Genomic DNA, 16,558 nt, shown 5'->3' with positions numbered 1-16,558 from the left:
CTAGGTCGCCAGCTGCTCGTTATCGATTCAACGAGCGTGCTACATGACATGGAGGCGGGCATTTTGTGTTTTTTAAAAGCCTACTCCACAGCGCAGATACACGATCCTGCGTCTGCCTACGATACTCTCCTTGAGAATGTTTTGAAGCACTAGGCGATCGGCTTCTCAGATCCGGCTACGCACCTGCATCCAAAATCTCAACCGAGTTACCCGAAAGGAGACGATTGGGTCCTGAGTTCTTTCACTTAGTAGGCTCACATGTAGAAGAATAAGTTTGGACAAAACCTTTGATACAAGATTGGACTTTGCATTTTTGAAGAGGTTGCCACAACAACTACTCTGTACTTTCCTAGTCGTGTTTGCTGAGGGAACTTGGTGTGATTTACTTACTCTCGCTTGCCACTTTCTAGATCAACATTTGGACTGTTAAGGTTGTAGAAAGTTAACGAACAAGCCAGCCGCCCAGGCGTCAAAGGTGGCAGGACTTGGTAAGATATCCTATAGTTATCTTTTGCCTTGCTGACGTGTGAAATAAGATTATAGACGATGGGTTGCTCTCTAACAATTCTATTTGTTCCGAGCCATGGCATTTGATCACCAACTAAGAAAAAAGAGTGTCATCTCCATCGCATCGCTCCCTTTGGCTTCCGCAAATGATGGCAATGAAAGCTAGAACCCCCTAAAGGAGGGCTAGCAAAGGGTTGCGTTTCTAACAAATGGAGAGTGAAAGAATACAAGGCCCATGCGCCTCAAAGATAAAGCAAGTTATCCCCTCACTCCCCTCTTCGGCCGTGTTAAATGGTGAGCACTCCCATGATTGAGCTAGTCAAGATCGGAAGAAGTCATTTGACATGTCCTCAACTTGAATTGACCCTGAAGAGAGGCACCGAATGTTAGGGCAAGCCCGAGTAGGTATATAATGAAATCGCCAGTCATTTTAGGACACTTAGCAATGAAACAGAAAGCTGGACTAGCTATTTACTTGTAGGACGGTGTAAATTGGACTTTGGCAGAACCTGCATCTTCTTTCAGGCGGCCGACTAAAACGGCCCTTCGTAGGCTACATTACCGGTCGTATAACGGACATAGTGCCCCGACGCTGGCGGCAATTGCGAAACTGCTGCTGTAGATAAGCGTGATAGAAAAAATTAGTCCTCTTCTCTATGACTACCCTACATCAAACCTTGTTCTTCAAGGCTCATTTGGCAAGCCGTTGGCGGCTTCTGTAAAGTTACTCAACTTACCTAACATGAACTCTCAAAGTTGGCATGGGTCCTTGTGTAAGAAACGTGCTGCATTTTTCGTTTCTGTCAAACGCGCCCAAACTGGAAGTGCGACGCATTTCCGCTCTCCATACTTGAGTAGGGGCACAAGCCTCCTTCAGGCCGTACAATATAGGAAATGCACCGCACTGAGCCTTTGGATGACACTGTCGAGAAGCGCGCCTTGTCAATAACGGGAGCCATTCGCTAAACCATGGAGGAAAGAGAGGATGAAAGGGATATCTCGCCCCCAGCGACTGGCTCATTACCTGTCCAACGTCTAGGCTGTGATCCGGAACTTCTCCCCGGTAGCCCCGACCCACAGCCCCCTCGTTAGCGCTCAAACAAACCCACCGACACAACCACTTTTAGAAGGTAGGTGTGCATAACCTTGTCGTAGCTCCAAATGCCAATTCTTGTCACGAATACTCGCCGGATGTTGCTTCGAGCACACCTGAGGGTCCCTGTGCTTTAGTTATTGATATTGGTAATGAAATAGATGTTTTCCAGGATTGACCAATGTTTCGCATTATTCTGGGTTAGGTCTCCTGTGTCTGTTGGTTCTGCGGTCTTTGAAGCTAGGTACAGTTGTTTGTGTATGGCTGACCTGGCAACACAGCTAGCGTACCGCTGTGTCGGGACAGGTGTGGTAGCCGCTGTCCAGTAAAATGAGTAGCAAAAGGCTCCATATCTTAAATTACTCCGTGATAAATGTCAGAATGCATCGGGCCTACTGTCCTGATCTGTGGCTAGCTATGTGCGAACTCCTTCCTGATCCGCCAATGCTCCGTATCGGGTTCCCTCCCCACTCATCGTCCAATATCATTAAGCCAAGCCAACGCTGAGCCGTCGGGTTTACCTCACTTGCCAAGCTGAGAGTGCCGAGAGTGGACGGAGAGCAATTATGGTATTGAAGAACCTTCACCCCGCTTTACAAGGTTCGGGGAACCAACTACCGACGAAAGTGAATGGAACAATTCTAGTCTCTTGTACAAGTGGGCGAGTGCGCCATGGCCAAAGATCAGGCAAGAAGAAGGCACTGCCGTGATAAGAGCGGCGGGGGCACAGTTTCCCTTTGTCCGATCCAACGATTACGTACGACGATGTTGCTACTACTACGTTCTGTTGGTTCCCCCCTGCTCGTCGTCGGTTGGCCAAGACATTGTTGGTGATTAGTGGGTCTTGTGTGATATCTCACACGACAGGCAGCCAGTATCATTCCTTGTTGGTCAATTAAAGAGTACGCAATTGAATTTCGCGTCCACTGAAACGGAGTCGCCATGAACTTTCGAAAGGTACTAATCAATAGCTTTTTGGTTGAGTATATAAGCAAAGAGCCCCAGCAGCCGGGCCTAAAAACGCCCATTCCAGGCCCAAAATCTTTTCTTTTTCACTTTACCTCACTTAGTTTTTCACGATGTGTTACTTCGACCAGGTTGTCTGGGCTTGCGGCAATTGGAGGTGGGGCAAGTTTCGCGAACAATGCAACAAAGAGTACCGCATCGGAGAGACCTGCGGATTGAAGCTTGTATATGGGCGGCAAGACGAAACCAAAAACTGCAAAGTATGCGATCAGGTGGCGGGGAAGGAAAACCGGATTAGAAGGACGACCGAAAGAATGGCTCGGCTTCATGAATGGAAATTTTTGGCCAGCCTTGAAAGATGCGAAGAAGAGGTGGCTTCCCTGAAGGGTGAAATTTTGAGACTGCGCGAGCAACACAGCACACACATCGCTGGAGGAGCCGCCTTCCGCCTTGAGTCCGGAAACCCATTCGAGTTCCATACCAGCCTTGGCGGTCCATTCTCTTGCCCGGCGATTCCTGTCGACCTTACTGAAAGACAAGATAACCTACCATCAACAATGCTCTTCGAAATCTATGCAGCCAGGCGTCAGACGCGACCTAAAGACAACAACAATCATCTATTACGTCTCTCAAAAACCTCAGCTGGAGTCAAAAAGCATGGGAAAACTTTGGCTTAAACTTCCTTGCCAGTCAATGATTGGCTCAACGCAGCCGCTGGTACTGGCTACTCTCCAAAGTCATGGAGAGGAGGAGAGTGGGGAATTGTAACGGACCCAGAAGCAACGCTGAAGATGCCGATATGATGTATTGCTGAGCGAATACAGTAGAGTTTCATCTATCGAACTATAGGTTTTTCATGGTTAGATAGTGAAGTACTAAGATTCTATTGGCGCTAGGGAAATAATAAAGGCTTCCCATCATGCTCCTCATATTCTCGCGTTTTCACTTCGAAACAGATCGGCCCAAGGCTTTGCGGACTTTCGATGGCGACCTGTCATCGACTTCTTCCCTGTTGATAGACATTTACTACACACTGGAATGATATGGTGCTTCTAGTTTGATATGCAGATTTTCATAAAGCGTGTATGATGAAAGGGCCTCGAACAACAGGTTTCAATGTAAAGTCGACCGGAACTCATTAAGACCCCGGCCAACTTATATTTCGCCTACAGAATACTGCCTCTCTAACTGGCGCAGGATCTTTCCAACCACCTCTTCCACCAGTTTGTCAATATCCTGAGCATCAAATCCTTTCTTGAAAATGACGTTCTCCCAACGGACGTTGCTCCCGTCACTATCCTGGAGAGAGTATAGGTCATTATTCACAAAGTGCAGGTACACACGTCCGCCGGGATCGCCTGCAGATATTGATTGGCTTGAATTCTTCAGAGTGCCAACTACACATCGCTCGTTCTTCAACTGCAGTCGACGACTGCGCTCTTTGGTTATTCTATGCTCTGAGCGTCGTGAGCGAGCCCGTTGTGCTTTTATAACGTAAGTTTGGATGTCCATTTCGGGTCATGGCTTTGGAAACTCACTGTGTCGATAGCGAGCCATCTTGCTAGGGTACCTAGTTGCGGTTCCAGACATACATACATTCAAAAGAACTGTCATCAAGGTCCGACTCAAGCAGCTGTCGTAAAGATGGTGGGGCGATGCGGGGTTGCCCAAACAGCCCGTGGTTGGCCTATCATGTGAGCTGTTATATGGGCGCATCACTGCATTTTAACCCGCTTCTTACGCCACTTTCACTTGTGAAAAAATTAAGGCTCTTTCAGCCCGTATTCGCTGTGCTGAGCCGACTCTTCTCGCGCTCAACAATTTAGTATCATTCGAGTAGGGCCGTTCAACTAAACCTGTAAGGATATGATTTGAAAAGGGGTATCGATTCTTGCGTTATTGGCGTTCTACCGCAATGAACCGTAATGAAGGACAGTAAGGGCGATCAGAATGAAGAATAAGTGGGGTCAAAATGATCTTGTTCATGTTTGGAAGAACCTCGATACGTGCACGGGTCAGATTCTGTGCAATTCGGCACATTACAACGAGCCCTTGTTACTGGAGGATAGGATGTCGTATGACGGTGCCCTGGAAAGCTTCAAATAGTTGACAGTGCTATTCTGCCTGTCGCTAACTAGTACTATAAGTTTCCCAATCGTTTCGGAGAATCTTTTTTAATCGAGTATAAAGCTTGTCATCTTCTCGTTCCCAAGGCTTATCCCGAGGGAAAACAATCTTCCGTAGTCCATTCAATAATGGGATAAGTGGATTGTAATAGGCTGTGAAATTATTCGTCATGGTGGCCACAAAAATCGACTCCTTTGTCACTGTTCCCAACTTGAGTTTGGCTAACTCCTCCATATCTGCGTAATTCCATTTATCAAACTGTGAAACAGTCCTGCTCTTGTCTGGTCCGTCATAGTGGATGCATATCCAGAATAGCACCCAGAAGAATGACTCTAGATCATGCATAAAAGAATGTTGCTCACCCAGGAGCGCCCCAATTGCCATGAAAGCCCGTGTTCCGGTCTTCCCCTTTGCTCCTGACGCAGCCTCTCGCGATTCCTTGATGGCCAGGTCAAGATCAATCAAGAAGGAAGGCCAGGAGGGGTTATCATCATCCTCGTTGATCATGAGATTGTTGATCGAGATGTCTCTGTGAAGGAAGCCTGCCTTATACAAAGACTGATGTCCTTCGATGCACCGCTCAAACGCAGCAAGCAGAGCCGACCGGGAGCTAGCCTTGTAAATAGGCATCCCGTAGTCTCGGAGAATTACACGCCGATGTACACGATTTGGTAATGAACTGGCGGCCCTCGTTGAAGACACGGAACAAGATCGCTTGCTAGAAGGAAGAGGAGCGCCAACTTGGCTAGATGACCGCTTTCTGCTGACACTGGTGCTGCCGCGACCCTCTCTCGATGTGCCAGACACGACGTTGGTCCGCCGGGTTGGTCGTTCCGGACGGTAGTTCGCAGCTTGCGTAACATCCAGCCCTCTTCGAACATTATTCCGGACGTCATCATCTGCCCCGTCAATCTGGACCGTCTCGTGGTGATAGTACCGGGCTACGTTAACGACACCCTTGTCAGTCGCCTCACGTAGTAGTTCGCCTTCTTCATCTCGTTCCGGATATTGCCACGAATCCTTAATGACAAGCAGCATCTCCGGCCGTCCTTCGGGATGGGCTTTCCAACATGTCGTCGCTCGACCAGCTATGCAAGGCGCCCGCTGCATTACCTCATCGATGATGATCCGCTCGGTCGAACCATTCCGATTGACCTCGATGAATCGCTCCCCGTTTGCCGTCATGATTGTCGGGTCGAACCCTAGCTGCTCCTCGTTCATCCAGAGAAAGCCAAGGATCGTGGACACAAACTGACGCCCATCTTTGTTAATGTCGAACTGCTCCGATGCGATGCCCCCGAGCCGGTCAAATGCCCATACCCTCATGAGGGACCCGCAGATGGTAAAGCCCAAGACGAAGCGACGGGTATTCTGCGCAACAAGCACCTCCCTCGCGTACCTCCCCAGATCAAGCCACGCCATCGAGGCCTTGTCGGCGGATGGGTTGCTCTTCAGTTCTCCAGGCACCAAGATCTGCGACCAGCGGCACCGCGAGTCTTTCCCAGCATTCGTATCCTTGACAAAACCGATGTCCAACTTGCGCTCTCCGGTAGAACCTTGTATTGGCTTATTGGGCTGGGCAAGAGGCCGTCGTCGATGTTGATGCGTTGGGATTGACTCGTGGCTGCCTGCGAACGCCGATAGTTTGTCGCTGAAGTCAGCAAACCAGCTCAGCACATCATCCTGGTTCGCATCTCTGGGCCATCCCTTCCAACCGTCCTCAAAGAGTGGATCGCTGCCTTCCACACATTGCTTGAAGAACGCCTGGGACGCTGCGTCAAGGCCGGCCACGCCTCCAAAGTATGCGTCATGAAAGTGACGGACCCCGACATACATAGACCCAAGCTCCTCTTTTAGCACGTCGTCCACGTATTTGCGATGTTCGGACGAGTTTGCGAAGCTGCTTGTATTGTGCAGCCATGGGGTCTGTTGGAGGGAAGAGGCTATCGGTCGGGGAGGCGGGGTGGATTCGGCGACAGCGTCATAGGCTCGATCCCAGATAAGGGCATCGGGTTCGCTGGCGAGGGCTGATTTGAGGAGAGGTTTGACGCGGTCGAAGTCAAAGTCGTCAGAGGCGGCAGCAGAAATGAGTCTGAGGAGATCGCTTCGGAGGGTGCCACGACCGGTATTGGTGAGGAGCAGGCCCGAGGCTGTATGGCTTTGTAGAGCGAAAAGGAGAGGGAGCGTGAGATTTCGAAGATCTAAAGGCTAGTTAGAGCAGTGCTGCAACAAAGTTTGGTTGCCACACCTTCTTGTCCGAGTTCTTCTAGAGCATCAGGAGTGGAGGAGAAACCCGCGCCTTTGCATATCGAATCGAAAGACGCACGAAAGGTATCAAGACCATTTCCAATAGGGTTGTTCTCAATGGTCTTGGACTGCGATTCATTTCTCATTGCGGATGGGAAACGTTCAGAAAGACAAGAGCGAAAGTCGCGTTTTCTGGCCAGCAACTAGACCGCAACCGACGGCAAATCTTTGATCCGCCATAGTTAGTCAGCACGTCAGCAGAAATGACACAGGTTTAGTTCTGACCACTAGTATCTGATTGGCGATAATATTGAGAATCGACGGCAAGGCCTATAAGTTGCAACATAGATATCACACCAACAAAGAATAAGAACTCAATAAATAGTGAACAGGAGCGATTTGCAGACCCTAATATAATATTAATTCTTGAGCTAAGTACTTTTACAATACATGAAGCTTCTAGTCTGAGGCGGTGAAAATGGGTTAGCGTCGGGCGCGTTTAGCAATAACATCTTGTCTTGCTTTATCCTCTGTTGTATCGTACTTTCGAGGTCGCCCACGCTTTTTGGATGCTTTAGGCATAGCGATCAAGATGCAGCATTACACAGTGATTGACTTGCGCTGTCTTTAAGTTCCTGCAGCTTGATGGAATGCGCTTGTCCCTGAGTTGACCGCTAAACCCTGGATTGCTAGAGGCTTGGTCGCTAAGTCCCAGATAGGCTAGTGCGGTGACTGCGAAACTCAAAAGGGTACGATGCGCGTTTGTAGGAACTGCGTTCCGACGGGGGAATTTAATTTCGCGTCGCGAATGACTAATCCACATACAGCCAATAGCATTTTGTATTTAGCGTGGAGATAGATCTCATTTCCCCCTAGTTCAGCACGCCCTGTGCCCCAGTAGAGAACGTTTCGGGGCCGAAGGCCCCCCGGACGAAAAATATACATACATACATACATACATGAGTAAGTATGAGGTCATGATGGAGATGATATGGACATCGGCCAATGAGAGGTTTTTGACATGTAAAATACCCTAGAAGTTTCTGACCTCAAAAACTTTGGTCAGATAGGTAAATTACCATTCGGTAAATTACCTCGACGGAACCCTAGCTTTCATCCTATTAATAGTTTCCTAGTATATAGATATTAGTACAGTGATGAACACTCGCAGCTTCCTCTTTTACAACATTATCACTCATTGTTTGTGTCCCCACACAGTGTCGGTAACTTCAGTTGTGCTGACTGTGTACGTGCACAGGGAGACTGAGGAACGTGCGGTCTAAGCTTAATCAACCTGGGGGAAATGCATGTCTGACAGGTGGAGAACTCATGTAACTCGGCAGCTTGCAGTAAGTAACGACGGGGCTGACCCGCACTGTAAAAAAGCGACTCCGTTTTAGGACTAGCTGGTATACTTGGAGTTACTGGAGGAGTACGCTTCCTAATGAGCTAAAAATGGCTCGGGGGCAGTTTTCACGTCCTAAAATAGACATCAGACCCGCCTAGAAAGTAGACACATGTACCTATAAGTCTCTGCTCCAAAACTTACAAAGAGGATGTTATTGCGAAGAGGAAGGTGCACATGTACAATACTGTTGCTCATTGGCAGCTTCTCAAAGTACTTACCGACCCTGTGCCTGTTGAGAGTACTTCCAGCTCGCACTGTCGATCTGTCCCCACTTCCTCGGATTTGCGCCCGGACCCCTAGGCAGCAGCGCTACTTCTGAACACCTCATTCGCACAGCCAGAAATTGCTTACGCACCGAAAAGACAGCCAAATCCAGACAACGCATCTGCTTACGAGGTAGAATTATGTACCCAAGTATCTCCACTCTGGATTTTACAAAGAGGACGTTGTTTTGGAGCGGAAGGTGGAAGTGTTCAACGCTGTAGCGCAATGGGATAAAAATAGAAATGTTCCATTCGTTTATTGGCATGTCGCGCTTGGATTTGCCTAATAAGGATCAAATGGAAATCGGCGAAAACACAGGCCCAAGTGAAGAAGTCCTGGTCGAACTGCCTTTTCCGCATCTCCTGGTTTGAAGCGGACATCACGAGCCCGCTTCTTGGAGGAGCCTACGAATGAGGCTCCGATGTTGATAAACTGTTGGTGATGAAGTATGATATTGACATGTTATTAATGATGAACGAACTATCCTTGAATGGCTGAACCAATAGACATCATGAATGGAGGCCACTCAGATGATAGGCCTTCTCCGGATGCGACCTGGGTCTTCAACCTGGCCCATGACAGATCCTTGCCTTTGTTAACCGCCGAACGAGTGGGGTCTTTGGCTATACCTTCGGGCCCCCAAGGTGGAGGCTGGCGATTCTCAACTACGTACCCCAAGCCCACCGCAGCTCCTGTGGGTTTCATACCGCACTTCTTTTCTGACAGTCAGGGACAGGAGTTGTTAATAGCTGAAACAACCGGATATAACCGTCAATATAAAGGAAAGTACCGTCACAGGACAAATTACGCCCAGAGCCCATGTTAGCGCAGCGCTAGAGCCCCGCAGGCCAACTGTTGTTGGCCCAGTCAGTGCATGAGCCAGAACTCTAAGTTGACACTACTTAAATGTAACCAATCACAGCAGGCGTCTTGATCACGAACTGGGTTGGGCCTTCAGGCTGGTGCTTGTGTCGTGTTGGTGTTACTGACAATGTCAAGTGACAGCTACCCCTAATATTCAATGGTATGTCTGAAAGAGGAATATGCCGACCGATGGGAGCCTGAGGGAAGCATGAAGCCATCGATGCCAAGGAGTAAAAATGGGGAGCAGCGGTTGCTCGAGGCGCGCGCCTGGAGCCTAGGAGAACTGTCCTGCTCCCCCATTCAATGACTGGGAATCGCCAAATCATATCACTCAAACTCCCGAGAGGCCACCTGTAGGATTTATAATGCGACGGCCGCTAGGTTGACGGCCAGTATCACGGAAGCGCTGGATCTCTGCGTGTTGGTTCCAGAGCGAGCAAGACTAAGAATAACGAGTGACACTGAGTTGGCTAGATTGAAATGATGCCGGTGTCTTTTGTGTATATGAAGTAAACCAGTTCCCTTGCAAATGCTAAGCATTCCATTCTTCAAACTATACAATCGGACCTCCACCCAATCCTCCTTTCGTTACTATTTATATTCCTGTTTTCATTTCCTTTTGACAAAATGGCCAAGAAGAGAAGAGCCCAGCGACCTGCAGCCCCTCGGGGATTGCCCGAACCTCCCAACGGAGCTACTGCAGACCCAGTCTTCCATGAAGGCACCAGGGTTTGGTTTTATGATGGTTAGTTGACCAAACTTCTTGCAAGCATCTTGTTAACAAAACCACACAGTTGACTCTGGCCAATGGCTAAGTGGCACTGTTATCTCGCCCCCCGACGGGTCAAGCGGCAGCACAATGATGCCATGGGTTTGTATTAGTATTTTCCTTGTATATTGACATGGAAACCTGACAATTTATAGATTGAGGTCGATGGAACATGGGAACAAATAACGAAGAGAATCGAGTATGTGTATGGCATGTCATGAATCCATGCTTCCAATTTGTACAGTGCTACGAGCCACTGAGCCCTCTCCATTGGCCACCATATCCGCATGATGCTTTACAATGGACGGCTTGTGTGTGCTGCCTCTAGTACATACCGGACATCACAACGGACAAATGAGCTTAAATGTGACGGCAACTGGATTGGTGCGTTGTAACATGGCCTGTATGTAGTTATACTTGTGTTTACAATTGATCTCCTTGTTTTTTATAAGCACTTTCAAGCTGGAATTCGACAAAAGCTATGGTCGCGGACGGATCTCGTCTTCTTGTCCTTTGCTACCTGACAAAGGAGTAACTCCCTTTCATTGTGATTGTACGATCAAGATTCGTTCCAGACAGCTGATTTGGCCCGTTTAGCCCCTAGTAGAATAGAGTGTTGCAATGGTAATAGTTCGAAAAGATGTTGGATTATTTCGAATCGACGTTTTGTATCATCATTTGATTTTCGTAAACATCACTCTAGTTTATTGACGCTCCAAGTGCTTTCCACTAACTGAGTGCTGATATGAAGACTTGACAAGCAAGCTAAGGAAGTTCATCCTGCACACGAGCTTCTTCAACCCACTGCCACAATCTATGGTCGGCAAGAAAAGCTGGATTCATCTCTGACATCAGCGTCAATTTTCTCGCCACAGCAATGGCGTCTGAGTTTACAGTTCTGTTGGGAGGGAAACAAGCTTGCTCCCTTTCGTGCAGCTCTTCCGCTGTCAGATCTTCCTCCTGAAGCTCAGCCAGAAGCTTTATGTTTTCGTCCCGGCTAGCGCGCTGATGGAAGAGCCAAAGAATCCCCTCTCTTCCATCGTCATCGGTGCTCGTCTTGTATATGAGCTCAAACAACCTTTCGAAGAGCTGGTGGTCATTTTTTGAAAGTAAACGAGTTAGTCGAGTGAAATACCACATTCTTTCCGATGTCTGCCAAAGATCTGAATAGGGTAGATCTGGGGTGATTTCGGTAGCTCGCTGGCTGAAACCAGACCGATAGGCAGCAGTGAGACGTTTTGATGGCGGTGTGGCTGAGCTCCCTAGCGATGGGGCTGCGAGCAGCTCAGACACCGGGCCAGTTGACACCGAACTCCAGTCGATAATGCAGGTGATATTGAAGTCCTCATCAACATAAATATTGCCGAGATGGAGGTCCGGATGGGAAAGTGTGAAGCTGTTTCTCACGCTTGAGGAGAGATGGGGTATCATCTCAGACAGAAACTGCCCTGCGATGCAGTAGAAAAGAATGTTCTTGCTATGCTCAATTTTTTGACCGATTGCCACAAAATTGTTCCACCGTCTTGATGCTGCCTGATAGCTGGCTATGCTCTTATAATCCAGCATATCAGGAACTGGTGCGAAAAAGGTGTGGGGTGTAAGCGAAAGCTCTTGAGCATGAGATGTAAAGGCCGAGATAAGGGAAACAAAGTAGTCGCTCTCTTGATTGAATGGGCCGCGATCCAGTTCGAGCGAGTCTCTTTCTTGCCAGGTAAGTGATGGCGAGAGACATTCACCGACAGCGTAGCTCCCATTCCCATCATCGAACAGAGAACCAATCTTTTTAAATCGGTGGATAGATAATTCCGACATCATGGCACCAAGCTGGCTCATGACTTTCTCTCGGTTCTCATTGGAGATAGGCATAAGTGGGCGACGATGTTGAAACCCAGGTACTTGCTGTGGAAGTTGGGTCCAGTCATAGGAGCCTAGAGAACGGCCAGGAGCTTTGCTCTGGAGGATATATGGAATACCGATATCATTGTCGCTAGATCCACTGAGACGAATCAATATTTAGAACCTAAAGGTAGATGATATTCCTTACCTATATGCATAGACCTCGGGAACCGGAATCGAGGTATGAGCCTTGAGGTATAACAATGTAGATGCTTCGCTGATCAGAATCTTGGAGGCAGTTTCATCTGAGTAGAAGCAGTCGAGTCCGCTTTTGGGAGAGCGAAAAACCCATTCGGTCCCATCTTCGAAAGACACAAAAATGACCCAGTTCAAGCTGCCACTCTTAGGCATCTGGGATACGTCGCAAGAGCATGGCTGGCCGCGACGCTGTTCAGAGAGCGAAAGAAGCGCTGGGAGATTGAATTTGGCGAAATAATAAATCTTGTCCTTCATGACTCTCAAAACTCTTCAATCATTCGGGAGATGGTATCAGCCAACAAGGTGGGCAAGGAGATTGAAGGGAGAGAAGGTGGCCGGTTGAGCTTAAAATAGTGCAGCTCACGTGACGAATCTCGGCGGCTAGTACTTCCCTCAGGCAACAGAATCCTCGCTAGCGACCTAGTATCACTGTAACGTCCACTCCAGCAGATGAAAGACAGTTAGAGACGCGAGCTCCTGCAGTTATAAGATGGTCAGAGATACAAGCTCCTGCGAACGTAAGACGGTCGAGACCACACACAACGTCAAAAAAGTACGACAATCTTTAGAATCTTTAGAATCTTTATAGTCTTTACAGTCTTTTAGTTAGGGGAGTGTAAAGGCCGGCGCGGCCGTGAGCGTTTTTGCCGCGAAATGGATGCGACTGCAGAGATCCTTGTCCAAGGTGGAGATTCTGTCGCCACGACGCGTCGGTCTTCGAGAACTACGAAGCCGACGGCAAAACTGCAGGAAAAGCTGCAGGCGGCCGAGAAAAAGACGGACATGGCAAAGAATATGTGGTCGCAGCAGTCGCATGAAGGTGGGAGTGAAGGTGAGAACGGACCGGCCGACAGGGTTGGAGAATCACAGATGATGGGAGACGCGACGGGCAACGACGCGTCGCTCATGCAGACCATGCTCCGAGGGATGCTCCAGGAGACGTCGACCCATCTCATGAGCGAACAGAAGCAGATGCTCGAGCCTCTGGGACGCGTTGATGGGGAATCAGCGAACGGCGACGCAGATATGAGCGAACAGCTGGAGACGATCCGACAGCTTCAGCAAGAAATCCAGGCGAGGAAATCCATGACCCCTAAGATCGCCAGTAGCTGCAACCTGAATCGTGCATCCTTGGGGAAAACCCCCGCAGGAGAAAAACCCAAGGCGGCCAGAACGCTGTTTTGTAGACGAGGCAGTCGCCTCGTTCCACCATCTCCAGGTAAGCTCTGTACCATTTCGACCCAGCGGTTTTGTCTAGTGGTCTCAGCCAGTGAGACAAATCGTCGTAGCCCAGTTGTGTTCCGAGCAGCAGGCGAGGCTGCAAAGAAGAGGTTCTCTGGGCAGTACACGACTGCAGAGATCGGTCATGCAGCTTCCGAGCTGCAAAAAGGGCAGCGAGCCATGTGGGGCTCGTGCGTCGAGGTCGGGGGCACCAAAGGGGCCCAGAAAGTCGAGAAGGTGAGGGTGAGGGTGCAACGACCCTGGATGTCTAGCAGCAGGATGCTGCGAATGTCGTCTGGGCAGCCGAGGTTGCAGAGGTCGGTCGTACGGGGGAAAATCGAGGGCGCAGAGCCCGAAATGTCGCAGGCTCGCGAAGCCGAAATGTCGAGGTAGAAAGAAGTCGCAGATAACACATAGGAAATGGCGCCTGGAGGCGATGTCAAGAGCTCGCGAAGCTCAGTGTCGTTGAAGACACTTGTCACGAAGAAAGGTCAACTCTCTGAATCCCTTTCTTCCAGCAGCTGTTAGGGTCCTGTTAGCCCCACAGTTGCTTTTGCTGCCATTTTGGACTGCAAAAATTCTTTACCCTAGCAAAACGCTAACAGCGGGTGCCAAGGAAAATTTTTTACAGGAGTGAGTTGCATTACTATCGCCTCTTCGCAAGCCGATAAGATACGGGGTAACCAAGCTATTCCTTTCTTGAATATTTCTAAGCCAAGACATTTTAAGCGGGACTGCGCCATTCCGCTTTCGATTTTGTTCTGAGCCAAGACTTCCTTATGTCAATCAGATGATTATTTCAAACTTTCATAACTCACGCCGCAAAGTAGTAAAAAATATGGTACTGGTCTCAACGAGCTACGAACATTCTGTTTTAATTCCGGTATCACTTCCGTGTCGTTCTCTGAAAACTTGCCCTTGGGTTTGGTATTCAGAATTATAGCTGCGTTGGTGCTGGTGCGGCCCCTGCAGTTATCGGTGCTTCAGCTGTTCTCTACGATGTTACCAACCTCTATCACTGGCATGGCGAGCAATAACCTGGCTGCTGATTGTGAGAAGGTGTTAAACAGGTGCTGGGGCCTCACGTGCAAGCAGGGATACTTTAAGATTACAGCCGAAATGGTAAAACCTCTAAGGGGGCAGGTTTCAACAGAACACAACATGAAGACACCAATTCACATCAATGAACCGAATGCACGTAATGTCTGACAGAAGGTCGCAGTACTTGCAGGTGAGCCCGTCGAATAATGGCAGGTTAGGACCATGTAGGGACTCGTTTTGGCGTAACAGCGCGTTGGCAGGACCCAGCAGTGGAAGCTCCCGGTTGTTCAAAAGTTGAACAACTTTACGCCGGTCGTCGATCGATATGTTATACCTTTTCCTAAGATGCTCGTTCACTTGGGAAGGCTTGGAGGGAAGAGCAAAGCCACATTGCTCCTGAACGCAGATAAGGAGCTTGGCCTGAGGATCCATTAAGAGCTGGAGGCGGGAAAAGATATTATCATCAGCCATCCTTATTTAAAACGTTATTGCTTAATCGCAAAGTGGTACGAAAGGAGATCAAGAGGAGATAACTGAATATAATTAGGCGGAAATACAATACAATACAATACAAGTCTATTACGCCCGGTAGGACAATGGCTAAAGGGCTCTGAAGCTAAAGATACATACAATTCGCTAGGTATTGCCTTGCTCTCGCCAAGCCCATACAATTCTCACCTTGTTCCTTCCAGTCTAGTCATTGTTTTTCTTCTTAGTCCTCGTGATTGTTAGTAGTAGCAGGACAACTTGAAGCCCAATCCCTCCAAGTGTTCAGTTTCCTATCTTCGGCGGCTGAAGCGGTGCCTGCTGTTGACTATTTGAGGGCGTCGTGGGTTATCGGTTAGTGTTGATAAAATGTTGCTAGGTGAGTGGTGTTCCTGTCATCTCTGTTCTAGGCGACCTGTAGCGATCGCGAATCTGATTGTGGCTCGTACTGCGTCCATGTTTGGCGTCCATTCCTGACCGTCTGATGCTGCCTTACCTCCCAGATGAAAAGAGAGGTTGCCGCGTTTCTCATTCGTACACTCAAACATCTCTTTGCGTTGTGTCGTCCATTTCACGCATCGAAAGAGGAAATGCTCTACCGTTTCCTTTGCCCGCCTACATGGGCACTCATCCGTCGGTGCTGCCCTGATCTGATATAGATAGCCGTTCAGTCGCGCCATTCCGGTTCTAAGCTGCGCCAGCACGCTGGCTTCCTTCCAAGATAACTGGTCGTATAGCAGGCGGGTATGTTTACCGGGCAGAGCTGAGTCGACCTTCCTCGAATACCTGCCAACTCCTTCTGGTAACTTCCTCTCGCTTCGCAAATCTGCTCTTGTTCGACTGAGAATTGTAGTCTTCGCTTTGGCAGCTCCCTTTTGCGGCGTGATGTATGGCTCTGTTGCATGACGGGCCGACATCTTGGCTGTCTTTTGAATGTTGAGCTCACTATTAGAGGATAGCCAGATGATATTGACTCTGTTGCCGTTTCCTCGGAGCTTCTCTACAGCATCATATATCTCTCGGATGTGCCCTTGGCCTGACTGCTGGCGTGGGTTACCTATAGGCTGGGCTGCAGATCTGTTACTCGTCAAGATCACAATAACTCGATACCTTATCTCTGGCAGACAGCCGAGGCCATGAACAATCGCTGCTAGTTCGGCTGTGTCCGGGTTGTGTTCTTCCCTCGTACCCAGGGTGACCGAAAAGGTTTCGCTGATCTTGCCGGCTCTTGCCACAGATATAGGGATTCTGATAGTTCCTCCCATGCCGACCAGATCATTCCGCGCGGAGCTACTTGTCGCTATCCTGACCGCCCATCCTGCTTTGGCTAGCTCTTTGATCTTGTTTTCTTCTTCCTCTCCTTGACTATTCAGTATGGCTTGTAGGCGTGCCTCCCACGGAGCGAGGGTGAATGGCTGAATGACTTCCATGGTATCCTTCGGTAACTGTCTGCATACATCCGCGATGCGCC

General features: G+C 49.0%; 8 protein-coding genes across 8 annotated transcripts; 4 read left to right on the top strand and 4 right to left on the bottom strand.

The window, feature by feature from the left end:
- On the top strand, positions 1-153 carry FOBCDRAFT_139974 (uncharacterized protein; the record flags this gene model as incomplete). The annotated part of the gene is made up of 1 exon (XM_059608070.1): positions 1-153. A coding segment is annotated over one exon (153 nt), but the record flags the coding sequence as incomplete, so codon positions are not given.
- Positions 154-2,568: 2,415 nt separating this feature from the next.
- FOBCDRAFT_228496 (uncharacterized protein) lies at positions 2,569-3,271 on the top strand. The gene has a single exon (XM_031195581.3). It carries the CDS (start codon positions 2,680-2,682, stop codon positions 3,241-3,243), a length of 564 nt encoding a protein of 187 aa, XP_031028456.2. The 5' UTR covers positions 2,569-2,679; the 3' UTR covers positions 3,244-3,271.
- A 439-nt stretch (positions 3,272-3,710) lies between these two features.
- FOBCDRAFT_46048 (uncharacterized protein) lies at positions 3,711-4,154 on the bottom strand. Its single transcript, XM_059612201.1, has 2 exons — positions 4,105-4,154; positions 3,711-4,050 (listed from the first exon to the last, which is right to left on the bottom strand). Exons 1-2 carry the CDS (start codon positions 4,121-4,123, stop codon positions 3,722-3,724), a joined length of 348 nt encoding a protein of 115 aa, XP_059467683.1. The 5' UTR covers positions 4,124-4,154; the 3' UTR covers positions 3,711-3,721.
- A 335-nt stretch (positions 4,155-4,489) lies between these two features.
- On the bottom strand, positions 4,490-7,100 carry FOBCDRAFT_228494 (uncharacterized protein). The gene is made up of 2 exons (XM_054706313.2): positions 6,942-7,100; positions 4,490-6,894 (listed from the first exon to the last, which is right to left on the bottom strand). Exons 1-2 carry the CDS (start codon positions 7,084-7,086, stop codon positions 4,697-4,699), a joined length of 2,343 nt encoding a protein of 780 aa, XP_054562288.1. The 5' UTR covers positions 7,087-7,100; the 3' UTR covers positions 4,490-4,696.
- A 3,003-nt stretch (positions 7,101-10,103) lies between these two features.
- Positions 10,104-10,568, top strand: FOBCDRAFT_321578 (uncharacterized protein; the record flags this gene model as incomplete). The annotated part of the gene is made up of 3 exons (XM_059612071.1): positions 10,104-10,221; positions 10,271-10,347; positions 10,401-10,568. The coding sequence occupies 3 exons, from the start codon at positions 10,104-10,106 to the stop codon at positions 10,464-10,466; spliced, it is 261 nt and encodes an 86-aa protein (XP_059465509.1). The 3' UTR covers positions 10,467-10,568.
- Positions 10,569-11,010: 442 nt separating this feature from the next.
- Positions 11,011-12,492, bottom strand: FOBCDRAFT_140646 (uncharacterized protein; the record flags this gene model as incomplete). The annotated part of the gene is made up of 2 exons (XM_054706310.2): positions 11,011-12,241; positions 12,290-12,492. 2 exons carry the CDS (start codon positions 12,490-12,492, stop codon positions 11,011-11,013), a joined length of 1,434 nt encoding a protein of 477 aa, XP_054562285.2.
- A 501-nt stretch (positions 12,493-12,993) lies between these two features.
- FOBCDRAFT_204673 (uncharacterized protein) lies at positions 12,994-13,953 on the top strand (the record flags this gene model as incomplete). Its single annotated transcript, XM_054706309.1, has 1 exon — positions 12,994-13,953. One exon carries the CDS (start codon positions 12,994-12,996, stop codon positions 13,951-13,953), a length of 960 nt encoding a protein of 319 aa, XP_054562284.1.
- A 330-nt stretch (positions 13,954-14,283) lies between these two features.
- On the bottom strand, positions 14,284-15,198 carry FOBCDRAFT_228489 (uncharacterized protein). Its single transcript, XM_059609776.1, has one exon. The coding sequence runs from the start codon at positions 15,070-15,072 to the stop codon at positions 14,707-14,709; it is 366 nt and encodes a 121-aa protein (XP_059467682.1). The 5' UTR covers positions 15,073-15,198; the 3' UTR covers positions 14,284-14,706.
- Between the last annotated feature and the right edge of the window lie 1,360 nt (positions 15,199-16,558).

Source organism: Fusarium oxysporum, chromosome VII (genome assembly GCF_013085055.1).
Source record: "Fusarium oxysporum Fo47 chromosome VII, complete sequence".
Classification (NCBI taxonomy): Eukaryota; Fungi; Ascomycota; class Sordariomycetes; order Hypocreales; family Nectriaceae; genus Fusarium; species Fusarium oxysporum.
The sequence above is the reverse complement of the archived record's forward strand: the minus strand, read 5'-3'. Positions and strand labels throughout refer to the sequence as shown.